General features: G+C 48.0%; 1 protein-coding gene across 3 annotated transcripts; it reads left to right on the forward strand.

The window, feature by feature from the left end:
- Positions 1 to 59: 59 nt before the first annotated feature.
- On the forward strand, positions 60 to 11,307 carry EARS2 (glutamyl-tRNA synthetase 2, mitochondrial). Of its 3 annotated transcripts, none has more exons than XM_054042584.1 (9): positions 60 to 410; positions 2,926 to 3,081; positions 4,452 to 4,641; positions 5,133 to 5,605; positions 6,937 to 7,045; positions 7,741 to 7,894; positions 8,959 to 9,089; positions 9,298 to 9,433; positions 10,214 to 11,307. In XM_054042584.1, exons 2-9 carry the CDS (start codon positions 3,066 to 3,068, stop codon positions 10,295 to 10,297), a joined length of 1,293 nt encoding a protein of 430 aa, XP_053898559.1. In that variant the 5' UTR covers positions 60 to 410; positions 2,926 to 3,065; the 3' UTR covers positions 10,298 to 11,307. The 3 variants fall into 3 exon arrangements, with proteins under 3 accessions (XP_053898559.1, XP_053898557.1, XP_053898558.1); XM_054042582.1 differs by lacking the exon at positions 60 to 410 and adding an exon at positions 422 to 787; XM_054042583.1 differs by lacking the exons at positions 60 to 410; positions 2,926 to 3,081 and adding an exon at positions 423 to 787.
- Positions 11,308 to 12,146: the final 839 nt, after the last annotated feature.

Here is a 12,146-nt window from a genome sequence, read left to right on the forward strand (position 1 = left end):
GTACGCCAAGGATTGGCCCCTGCTAGCCCCCGTACCCGCCTCCACCACCAGAGGCGGCTAGCCTCGAGCCCGGTCCCGTGGCGGGCTGGGCCCGCTCCCCTCGGCTCCAGCGCGCGGGCAGGACGTGGGCCCTGCTGCACCCCGCGCCCCGAAACGGCCCCGCGCCCAACACCAGCTGCCGCCCTGGGGAGCGGGGCGGGGCGGGACGGGAGGGCTGGGGCCGGCGTTACCCCCCGGGTCTGGCCCCTCCTGCGAGCCGGGCCCCGCGCGCTCCGGGCCTGGCTCGCGGCGGGGCCCGGGGAGAGGTGACGTTGACACCTTGCCGGGAATTCGCGCGCTGCGAAGGCACGTAGCCCCTTTGCACGTGCCCCTTCCCCAGCCTGCCCCCCGCAGCCCCTGGGAGAACCGGGGTTAGTTGGGGTGTGGGGCTATGAGGGGCCAATGCGGAGTGGCTTGGAGCGCGGCCCCCCGTTTAGACACGACAACAGTGCCTGGGTAAAGGGGACCTTGCGCCTTTAAGGGACGCCCCGCCCTACAGTGCGGGGGTGCAGCTGATTGGCTGGCTGTGCAAACCCGGATGCAATTCTCCGCAGCCACGTGGGTGCGGAGCTCCATGCTGGCTGTGCCGGAACGGGCTCTCCTATGGCGCCTGCGCTGCGGGGGGTTGGGCCCCTCCTGCGGGTTGCTCCTCGCTGGCTGCCCCCGCGGGGCGCTGGGGTATCGTCTCAGGCGGGGGATGTGCCCTGCGGAGCGGGGGTGAGGGTGCGGTTCGCGCCCAGCCCCACAGGTAAAGGACCCCAGTCCCAGCACAGGGCGGCGGTAGCAGTTGGGGTTAGAGTTTCTTGTCCTTGCCTACATCTGAAGTTGTCCCTACTGGGATGGCACATTATTGGCCGGGTGGGGGGGTTTCTGCCCTACTGGAAGGGACACTCGGGGTGGTGGTGGTGGTGGTAATTTGATTGAGAATTGTAAATGTCTCCTTGAAACACCCATTGAGACTTTCAAAAAGGGCCTGACAACTAAATCAAAACTACCGAAATGTAGCTAATATTCGAGAGGATAAACTTGATGTGAGTTAAAAATGAGCCTCATTTGTTGTGATTCAGGAGTGGGGATGTAAATAGAATGGTGAAATTTCTTTGGAATCTAAATATTAACTTAAACTATAAAAATCACTTATCTAGTACAGAGCCAGAAATAATTTAAAAAAATTAAAAGTTGCTGTTTCATAACCCTTCCCCCATTAATAATATTTTCTGCTCTTTTCCCAACCCACCTGCATTTGGCATTTGCACTTTTGGAGAAACTCTAATTTAAAAGTTTTCAAAGTACTTCACAAACAATTAGATAAGCTTCACAGTGCCCCTGTGACAGAGAGCTCTATTATATCACTCTTCTCCTGAGTTTAAAGGCCCAGGGTCACACGCAAAGGCTTTGTATACATACTGAAGTTGCATCAGTTGAGCTAGAATAAATGTCTTAAATAGATTTAGTTAAACCCATGGAAATGGCTCTATGCACTTTTAAATCTGGGTTGTGTCAATATAGTTTTAAGCTGATTCCTTCTCAATTTAAGTTATAATACATATAAGCAATAGAAAACTGATTTAAGAGTATCCACACAGAGGTTTCCAGTGGTTTAAGTAAATAGATATATTTAAAAAAATGAAACGGATACAAGTTTTGTATCTAAACAAGGCCTGTGCCTGTGGCAGATCTGAGAATGGAACTCCAACTACCAGCTGCCACTTCTGGGTCACAGGAATAGATGCCTTAAAAATAATTAAGGACACAATCTGACAAACTGTTCTATCTGTATGAGCCCCTCAGCCTGTACAGAGCCCCATGGACTTCAGTGTGTCAGTGCTGAGTGGTTTGTAGTAACAGCCTAAGATGGCTAGTTCTGCATGCTCAGTACTAGCACTCTCTCCCAGTGAAAATATACGGGTCTATTTTTAGTCCCTTTTGTTTTCAGGTTCTCTTTTGTAGCTTGCTACAAGGGTTTGTTTAATGTGGGTTGCAGGGGAAACCCTCTGAACTGAAACTGAACCTTCATGAAAACACTTCTGTGATACCTGACGTTTACATCCTTTCGTCTGTGAAGGCTCCCAAAACATTTAAATACCTTTAAAAAAATGTATGTTTTACACCAAACTGACATTGTCCCTTAATAGATCTGTCTTATCACACTTTGCAATTAGTTGCATTAGGGATCAGTTAAACTGCATATGGGTATGTTGTATGCCGAGTCAGGAGCAGATCTTGCAGTGTTCTGCTCCAGCGGTACAAGTCTCCCAAATAAATAAGATAGAGGGCAATTTCCTTCCTCTGTAACTAGAAGCACCGATTAATGGCCTCAGCTCCTAGAGGATGGGATCATTACAAACTGGCAAATGTTTGGGCAGAGTTGGCAATATGTGCAGACTCTTGTGATCACACAGCCCACCCTGCCTTTAGTATGCCATTGTTTTTGACCCTCAGGTTGCATATTTACTCTTTGAAGACTTGTCTGTAGTAGGAAATTGAACATCAATATGAGATCCCCTGAACCAGTACTGGAACTTGTGTAAGTGCTAGTGCAGACCACACAAAACTCTTCAGTGTTTCAGAGTGGAAGACAGAAGCTAGTTATGCCTTCTGAAAGAGTTTTGAGAATGGCTTTCTTCAGTGGACACTCATTTAAACCATATTTAGCACCAGCTCAGGGAAGCCATTTCTGAAAACCAGTCATCAGTGCTTCAGTTTCCTAATGTAGACAGAGCTTTAATGGCCTGCATAGCCATTTGTTGTTTCACTGTGCTGTTCAGGTGCAATAATGTGTTAAATGCCATCATAAACAATAGTTTACAGCTCCTGTTGCAAAACCTCTTTGTCGATTGTATTTAATTTGGCCTGACTTGCTCTGCTTTCGCTCTGATAACCCAGGCTTTCTGCACTTGGGCGGCCTTCGTACTGCTTTGTACAATTACATTTTTGCCAGGAAACACCAAGGGGCTTTTATCTTGAGACTGGAAGATACGGATCAAAGTCGCGTGGTGACTGGGGCTGCAGAAGGAATAGAGGATATGCTGGATTGGGCAGGTAACTTCCAAGTCTACACACTTCACTTCTTAACTACTGAAACAATCTACACCATGAAGAGTTTTACTATTAAAAAGAACCTCACTAAAATTCAAAATCCTGTCAGCACTGTCCCTTGCTATTCAATATATTGATCTAGTGGTTATCGTAAAGGGCTAGGAGCCAGAAGGGTCCTATTGTAGTAAGACTTTAGCTAATGATTAGGTGAATGTCCTTTGGTTATCCTGTGCAGAAGGACCCATGCATGTTTAGCTGGAAAGAGATGCATCCCTCCCAAAGAGGTGTGTGGGAGGTTGGCGAAAAGGCCAGGAGTTGGAACTAAGAGAACTCAGCATGAGTTAAAAAATTGTGTGTGTGTCTGTGTGTGTGTAATTTGCAAAAAAGGGTTCTGTGACATGTCTTATAAGATTCAGAGGTGGCCATTCATCTGTGTACACACCAGTCCCCGGGCTGCATCCTTTGCCTTTTTTTGTGCTTGGATGAGTTTTAAAGATACTACATTGATGGTGAGCGTTTGAGAAGATAGTGTTACTGTAAATTCTGTTTACCATGTTTATATTTAAAGATAGAATTCCAAGTACTCTGGTAATCAAATAATTTTACAGGAGAAAAAATAATGGGTTCTAAAATCTCAGCTGTATTTCTGTGAAGATAGCGTAACTTACCAGAGGAAGGTGTGTGCATGTGCCCATACTTGCATACCGCCACACTCGGCTACTTGAAACGTATTAGACCTGCTCAAGTATTTGCCAGTTTGTGATGGTCTCACTTGCCAGTGGCTGGAAACCTGAAAGAGACTATAAACCAGGGGTGGCCAAACTTACTGACCCTCCGAGCCAAATCTGACAATCTTCAGAAGTTCAAGAGTAGGTCTGCCCAGGCTTGGGGCTTCTTCCCTGCGGGAGGCACCTACCGGGGCTCAGGGCTTCAGCCCCGCTCCTGCTGAAGCCCTGAGCCCCAGCAGGTGTGCCTTGCGGGACTGGATTCCCCAAGGCCCCCCTCCCCACTGGGCAGAAGCCCTTACTCCACCATCTTCCTGCAAGACAGAGGTCCCGAGCTCTCTCCTCACCCAAGTCTAGTAGGTGGAGAATGGGGTGGGACTCCATGATCTGCACTTTAACTGTAAAAGAGCCGCATGTGGCTTGCGAGCCACAGTTTGGCCACCGCTGCTATAAATGCTAACGCTATTGATGGCCATGGAAGATTCCAGTATAGTTCACCAGGTAGAGTCCCATGCTGCGTGTGAGCAGTGTGCTCTGTGGACACACTCCAAAGTAAAACTCTTGCCTTCTAATCCCTGTTGAATGCTCTGTCATCAAACTTTACCTTGGATTGAGAGCTTGTTAAATCCCATAACTCTGGCATTCCAGGTATCCCACCTGATGAAAGCCCTCACAGGGGAGGCCCGGTCGGGCCCTACCAGCAGTCTCACAGACTTGAGCTGTATAAGAAAGCCAGCGAGGTTCTTCTGGAGAATGGCGCTGCCTACCGCTGCTTTTGCACCCCTCAGCGCCTGGAACTGCTGAAGAAGGATGCGCTACGGAATCGGCAGACACCACGGTAGGGGGCTTCCTGTGGAGTGCGTGCATGCAAAACCAGTGAAGACGTCTCTGGCATTGGAATCTGAGACACCAGCTGCCCAACTACAGGGGCACTGAAGGCATTAACAGCTCAGAATAATTAGAGCTCTTACTTGTCACTTTGACTTTAGCTCCAAATGTATCTTGTTGTTGAAGAGAAAGTCCCAGTCTCTAGCCTAAATGACCATGTTTAACATTTATATAGCACACAGTGTTTCTAAAGAGCATTACACACATTAACTGACCAAGCTTCTCAATCCCTCACCCTCCCAGTGAGGCATGTAAGTAGATAAACGTTATCATCACCTCACAGAACGAGGGGCTGAGACATAGAGGTGAGGTGACTTGACCCAGCCCCGAGTGAATTGTTGCCGGAGCTGAGATTGGAACTCAGGATCCAGACTAGAAGAGAAAAAGCTGACCTTTTGCCAGTGGTACTGACCCAAGACCGTTGCTCTCCTGTCCCAAAAGGTACGACAACAGGTGCCGACACTTGAGCTCAGAGCGAGTGGCTGAGAAGTTGGCGCAGGGCTCTGACTACGTGGTCCGCTTCCAGCTGAAGGAAGGTGTGGAGCCCTTTCTTGATCTGGTCTATGGATGGAACAAGCATGAAGTAGCTACCGTGGAAGGAGACCCGGTGATCTTAAAAGGGGATGGCTTCCCCACCTACCACCTGGCAAATGTGGTGGATGACCATCACATGGGAATTAGCCACGTTCTGCGTGGAACTGAGTGGCTTACTTCAACATCCAAGCACCTTCTTATCTACAGAGCCTTTGGCTGGGACCCTCCTCGGTTTGGCCACCTTCCGTTGCTCTTGAACAAAGATGGCAGTAAACTGTCCAAAAGGCAGGGAGACATTTTTCTAGAACATTTTGTTCAAGATGGCTGCTTGCCAGAAGCTCTACTGGACATCATCACCAACTGCGGCTCTGGATTTGCAGGTACTGGGGACAGGCCTGACACACTGGGAGCTGCCCTAGGTCTGGCTACTTGACACGTTTGCTGCTTGTGGAAAGATCTGGTGTATTAATGTTTTTGTCTGAGCTCTCTTTGGAGGGGGTCAAAAAGGAAGGTCTCAGAAAGGGTCTCTACAACCAAAATGCTGCCAGTTCCTCTGAAGTTCCCACAAGAGTGAAGAGGGTCAGGATACCTCTGGGGAGCTGTTTAAAATTGAGTCCAGTTCCTAGTGGGCAGAGGTCCAGATCTTAACGGCCACCCAGTGACAATCTCAGCAGAGAGGGACTGGATTATGGAGATTAACCCTCTCCCTCCGCTCCCCCCATCTGGGAGGTGGCCCCTCCACCCACGCTAGAGGATTTCAGTCCCCATGATTGTCTGTTCAGCACCAGCTTCACTATAAAATGAAAAGAGCTGGAGGTGGGGTGTCAGGGGAGCAGAGCTCCCCTGGGGACTGTTAAGGACACTTCTGCTGTCCGATTAGTATTTAAAACACTACATTAAAGATTTTCCCCTGCCTGTTTAACCTGAAAGTCCATGGGAAGCTGGGCCAGTCACTCCCCTTCGGACTCTCCTTTTGCAGGAGTCTCAAACAGTCTCATGTTTCAGCAAGACAGCACTTCCTGTGTGTGGCTCAGGAACCCCGCTGCGAATTAACCCCTTCCCAGGGGATGAAACTTTCTCCCTCTGAGCACTTTTGCTGATGGGTTGATCAATGTGAAGATGATTTCTCTTTAAGAACTGAATCAGAATGGCAAAAAGCCAGAGGGACAAGTCCCTGGTTCCAATCAGCCATAGGGCCTCTCCAGGCTGTCTGGTGCATAGGAGATGCAGTATTGTTCTATGAAGCTTCGCAGTAATGCTCTGAATCAGTGTTTTCCCCCCCAACGTTTGTAACAACTCAGTGCTGCTGTGACATGGCCTGGGTACCCTGCACTGGCGCTGCTGGGCCGACTGCTGCACGGGCAGGTGTTAGAGATGCAGGGGAAATTATTAGTTAGGTAATGGCACTTCTACTCGAATACTTCACTCAATGTCACCCGTTTAAAACAGCAGGAATTCCCTGGGCACTGCCTATAGCTGAGACTTGGTAGAAAAGTTGGCGGAGTCTGCTCTCAGGACGAGATTGGTATTGTGCAAAGTCTTGCCATGGGGGCTCTGCCTTTCTCTTAAGGAGGTCCCCTGCTCTGTGTTGGCACTGAGCAGGTGTGGAGGGACCCTCCAGTGTCACTGTTTCCTTGGCTACGATGAACAGCAGTGATACTAGCTCTCCATGGGAGTGAATGCATGATGCCAGTGTTGGGTTATTTTGCAGGGAATCAGATGGGCAGGACGTTGGAGGAGCTGATCTTGGAGTTTGATGTTGGCAGAATTACCACCCACTCAGCCCTGCTGGATCTTGACAAACTCCCAGAATTCAACAGGTATGACAATTGGGTGTAGCACCTTATTCATCTCCAACCAACTCTAAAAATTGCCCTCCGTGTACTTAGCTTCACCTGATGACTCAGTCCACCTGGTCCCCTGGTCTGCTATTCCATTCATGACCTCTTCTCTGTATTCTCCACTGTTGGGGTTCCTCTCTCCCTTGAACGCCCCTCCATCTACTGAAAAGCAAATAGTTTTCCAACAGCTCCATATACGCGTCCTGCCCGCTGCACCCAATGGAAGGTTCAGCGCAATTGCTCCCTTCCTCTTTCAGCTGATGGAGCAAGGCCCTGAAATCCACCATTTTGCAAATGGATCCCAAATGGGGGGAATTGACCCAACCACCTAATCACACTAGCATTCATGTGCCAGAAGCTTGGATACTATGGTGGTGGTCATGGTAGAAAGCCTAGCTAGATGGGCCATGTTGCAAGGAGAATACAGGACTTAAGTCTGGGTGAGAAATTACTTTTTAAAAATCATCATTATTAATGATGTACCTCTGTGAAGTGCCCCACCTTCTCCCAGAGCCGTGTATTGAGGACTATTGAATATTTACACTCACTGTAATGTGGATTTTTCTAAATGATTCTATGGGTTTATTTTGTAAACCTTGTATAATGATGTTCATTAGTCTGAGTCTAAGCCAAAGAGGTCTGTAGTCATTGGGATGGTTCTGTTTTCTGTGCAGGATTCACCTGATCCAGCAGATTGGAGATGAGAGGCTACGACAAAAGCTGGTGATGGAGCTGCAGATGCAGGTGGAGCAGGTCTATGGCAATCGGCTTGTGGACAGAGAGGTTCTAGAGAAGGATTATGTGGAGCGAGTCCTCCTACTGAGAAAAGTATGACCAGTGTTAAAGCTGTAGTGCCCTTTGGGAGAGGAATAGAGGGTGGGGAGGGCAGAAGCTCTACAGGTAACCCAGCTGGGTTCTGGGCAGGTCTAGAACTTGAGCTCTAAAGCTCCAAGCCCTCGCAAACAGTGAGAGGTCCTATCCTGGCAGTTCCAGGTACCTGCATCCCTGCCTAATGCCAAAATGTGGAGCTGTGGAGTCAGTCCAGGTTGCAGGTACGACACTCCAAGCATCTCCACTATCTTTGCAGACCTGTGTGTCTATGCAGAATGACCTTGCTGGGTAGTGAGCAGCCATTTGTATCACCCAACCCACCATCACAGATGGTGGTCTCAACTGACCTCAGTCTCAAGGACTGAGTGGGCCTTCTCTTGCCCCAGGAGGTTGGTTATCTCCAGGGCTTGGCAGTTGGAGAAGCTTGCCTACCTTCTGCCTGTTCCAGAGCTAAATGGCGAGAGCATGTGTCCAACGATGTCAGTGTGATACTTTGTGGTTAAATCAAAGGGGTTCCTTAATTCAGAGCCCTGATCTAAAAGGAGGTGGCAAAGCAAGGGCTGAGGGGGAGAAGAGGAGATGATGGCCCTGCCTAATGCTACATGAGCAAGGCCACCTGGTTTCCTACACTCCAGCCCCATGAGATCACTGCAGGTTTAGGGGTCACTGCACATCTTGCTCTAGAAAGGCAAGAAATACCGTGGCTTTTGAAAATGTGGTTTCACTATGGCAGCACATACAAAATTACTCATGTGACTTCCTGCTTCTGCCCTCAGTGAATCAGCGAGTGAATGTGGCGGGAGCCATTTGTAGAGTCCTGCTCTGACTCAGCCTGCTTGCTCTACCGCTGGCCTCTTACCCTGACTCATTGTTGCCCAGCACTTACATTGTCATTTACGCCAGTGGAAAGTGGGTGTAAAATGCGACACAAGCCAAGTGTCAGCATTCTGCCCTGTGAACTGGTGAGAGTGCAGAGCAGTGGTGAATGACATCTAGCTGGAAATAGACTTAATCTTTTCTCTCCCTCAGCTGCCGTGACAGTCCTTCTTTCCATCCCGCAGGGTCACATAAGTCGTCTGAAGAACTTGGTGGCGCCTGAATATTCTTTCTTATGGGTCAGGCCCTCAGTGTCCCGAGAGCAGCTGCAAACCATTTCAGCAGAAGTAGATGAGATAGGAAAGCTGGTCATAGGGTAAGTTTTTCAGATCTCTGGCATCATTTTATAATCCCTTGCCTATTGGAGCTAACTGTTTTTCTGGTGCTGCTGAGTTAGTGCTTAGTCTCCTAAAAGCAATAGTTTGCTTGTATGCAAAAGGGTCATTTGGGGCAGCTCCTACTGTCAACAGGAATTCCTCACTTCCATGTGTCACTAGACTGAGAGGGCATCTTTTCTCCCAAAGGCTGATGGAAGGGCAGACTGCTGCTCTGACTACAGAAGGGTTAAATGAAGACCTGAGAGGCCTACAGGAGCAGATAAGAGGGACCAAGTACAGCAGCATGATGAAACTCCTCCGGTTGGCCCTCAGTGGACAGCAGGTAAAAGCCATTTGAAGTTGAGACCTTCCCATCCAGTGATAACAGCCTGCTCTCTGGTCACAAGATTTAGCACCGAAAAGCCTATGCCACGGGAGAACTCGCCTTGGTTTTTAACAATCATTTTGGACCAATGGAGGAATTTATTGTTGGTTACATTATGAACCATGACACACACGAGAACCCAAAAGCTGACAATGCCTCTTACAAACGAGCCAGCTGCCTTTCCAACCACATTGTGCTAATGTGAAAAAAGCTCCTTGGCAGAGAGGGATGCTAAGAAAGGCAAGAGGTACCAAGCCATCCCCCTAGAGTTGCAAACCTGTGGTTGGAAAGGCAGCTGGCTTGTTTGTAAGGGGCGTTGTCAGCTTTTGGGTCCTTGTGTGTCATGGTTCATAACGTAACCAACAATAAATTCCTCCATTGGTCCAAAATGATTGTTAAAAACCAGGGCGAGTTCTCTCGTGGCATAAATCCTCTGAGTTTGATGGCGCTACCCCAGCAGAGAAGTTGGCCTGATGTTGGGGACTTTTCTTCCCAGACGACAGAACCAGAGTCTTAAATTAAATTTCAGGATATTTTAATCGCAGGTGACTGACAACTCATCATTCAGTCATCTCCAGTATAGAGTGATACAGACTTGTACCCACTGGATGTTACCAAAGGAGAAACATAAAAAACTCCAACTTCTGATAGCGTTGTGATGAGCGCAGTGTGGGAATGTGAGTAGAACAACAGAGTGCTGGCTTTCACTTGTGCAATGTCTTTTGTGTGTGTTTTCAGCAAGGACCAAGCGTTGCTGAGATGATGGTTTCCTTGGGACCTAGAGAAGTGTGTGAACGGATAAAGAAGGCACTCTCCAACTAGCAAGAAGCTTCCTAGAGGGAATGGCTCCAGCAGACAGCACTCCCCTTCAGATACGCCGAGCCCCATGTGTTCTTCAGTACCTTGGCCTAAATTCTGTGGTCACAGTATTTTCAGAGGAACTGGGCCTTATACTGTGCTGAATTTGTGAGTGTGCCATCAGCACACTTGCAGATCTCTGTGTGTCTTCATGAGGCATAGCCTAGTTCATATAAGGGGTGCAACTGAATTCAGATTCAAACCTGCTTCAGTGTCTTCATCTCATGGGACCAGGCTGGCATTCAGATTGGGATATGGAGTCCTTCATCTTAACTGTATGTTCAAGTCTAGCTTGGCAGTGACTGAAAGTGGTTACTTCTGATGGCTGTTTGATTTCCCATAAGCCACCAGCGTGTTGATCTCATTTTGGAGCTGTGTCCACATGACCCAGAAACCACCACAGCTGATTCTAATTAGCCCCAAATTGGCAATATGAGCAGAGAGGTCACATGTAAATGGGCAATGTAGATCTGATCTCCTTAGCCGTACAAAATGCCCTTCCAGGTCTGGCTTGATGCATGTTGGTGGGGACTGTTGTGTGAAAGAAGTGTACACTTTCCACTGTCTCTGTTCTGTGGGTGACTCGAGGACCTTTCTTTCTAGCACTGTAACCTGCATTTTTCATGAATACTTAATTCTGCTTTTTAAAGAGGTCCCTGATGTTTTTGTTTTTGAACTGGACTGAGGAAAAGATAACTAACAGCCGTTTCGGTGCTAGAATATCACAGTGCACATTGTCATTTCCAGTTAGCAATTTGATTTTTAAAGCCCCTTTTTTTGGACAAATGCACTTTCATTCTGACATGAAATTGGGATGCAGGATCCTTTCCTTGCAAGTAATCTTACCTGCCTCCCCACAAACCCCGCCCCATTAACGCAGCAGAGAAAACGGGCACATTTGTACAACTGTGTCTAAATGTGAAGTGAGTGTGTAACTCTTTCCTATATTAAAAATCTGTAAATGTTTTACTGTGGCCTTCTCTCAGCAGTTTGAGTGCATTTGAGGTGGGGAAGTGTCCAGGTCATTCAAGAACTGTACATTGGCACTGCTTGGTTTTACGTGTAGTAAGTTCTCTATAAACCATGGGATACGTTGGGAATTGAGTGATCCGAGTGAGAATGTGTATTGTGTTGTGTAAGAGACTATACAAAAATACTGCTTGAAGTCCTGATTTGAAATTTGACCTGCAAAATGTTTAAATGTGAATATGATGCTGGGTGATGAGACCAGAAGGCTCTGGGGATTCTTATTAATCAGTTTTCAGAAGGGTGGGTAGTAGCTTTCTCTCTGGAAATATTGGATTATCATGGATAGGTGCTTTCTAGAGAACATCAAGCTACTGTGTGCTCCCCCTCAATGTCCAAGTGTTGCATTTTAAACATATGCGAGTTTACTTGTGGATAAATAATGATGGGCCCCATTTTGTTCTGAAGTCAACACAAGCGTAAGTGCGACAAATTGAATATAGTAACGTAGAACTCGGTTGGGTGTATCCCACAGATTTAACACTTGCTCCTTAGAGCACTGATGGTCACTCAAACATATTCCAAAACTATGCTCAGATCTGAGCTGTATGTTTCCTGTTAAGCCGTGGGAGAAGTGCACTTTTAGTCTGTCAGCAAAGGAGGCTCATGGAGTTGAGGTGGTTGGGAATGTTCCACCTTCAAAGTGTGGGGCTCTCAGCTGGGGAAGGGGTGCCGTGTGTGCTGTCATGGACACATGTTTTACTTGTGGTTTGCGAATCATTAGAGTGGGGGCCGAGGGGGGTTGCAAATTTCCGTGTGCCCTCCCTGCTGTAATGGCGGGGTGAGG

Source organism: Malaclemys terrapin, chromosome 10 (assembly GCF_027887155.1).
Source record: "Malaclemys terrapin pileata isolate rMalTer1 chromosome 10, rMalTer1.hap1, whole genome shotgun sequence".
NCBI classification, from domain to species: Eukaryota; Metazoa; Chordata; order Testudines; family Emydidae; genus Malaclemys; species Malaclemys terrapin.

Bases quoted from the DNA above. Each gene is read 5' to 3' on its own strand.
- EARS2 (XM_054042582.1), top strand. From the start codon at position 643: ATGGCGCCTGCGCTGCGGGGGGTTGGGCCCCTCCTGCGGGTTGCTCCT. The intron at 788-2,925 runs GTAAAGGACCCC...CTGATAACCCAG, and splicing joins GTTCGCGCCCAGCCCCACAG to GCTTTCTGCACTTGGGCGGC. The intron at 4,642-5,132 runs GTAGGGGGCTTC...CTGTCCCAAAAG, and splicing joins CGGAATCGGCAGACACCACG to GTACGACAACAGGTGCCGAC.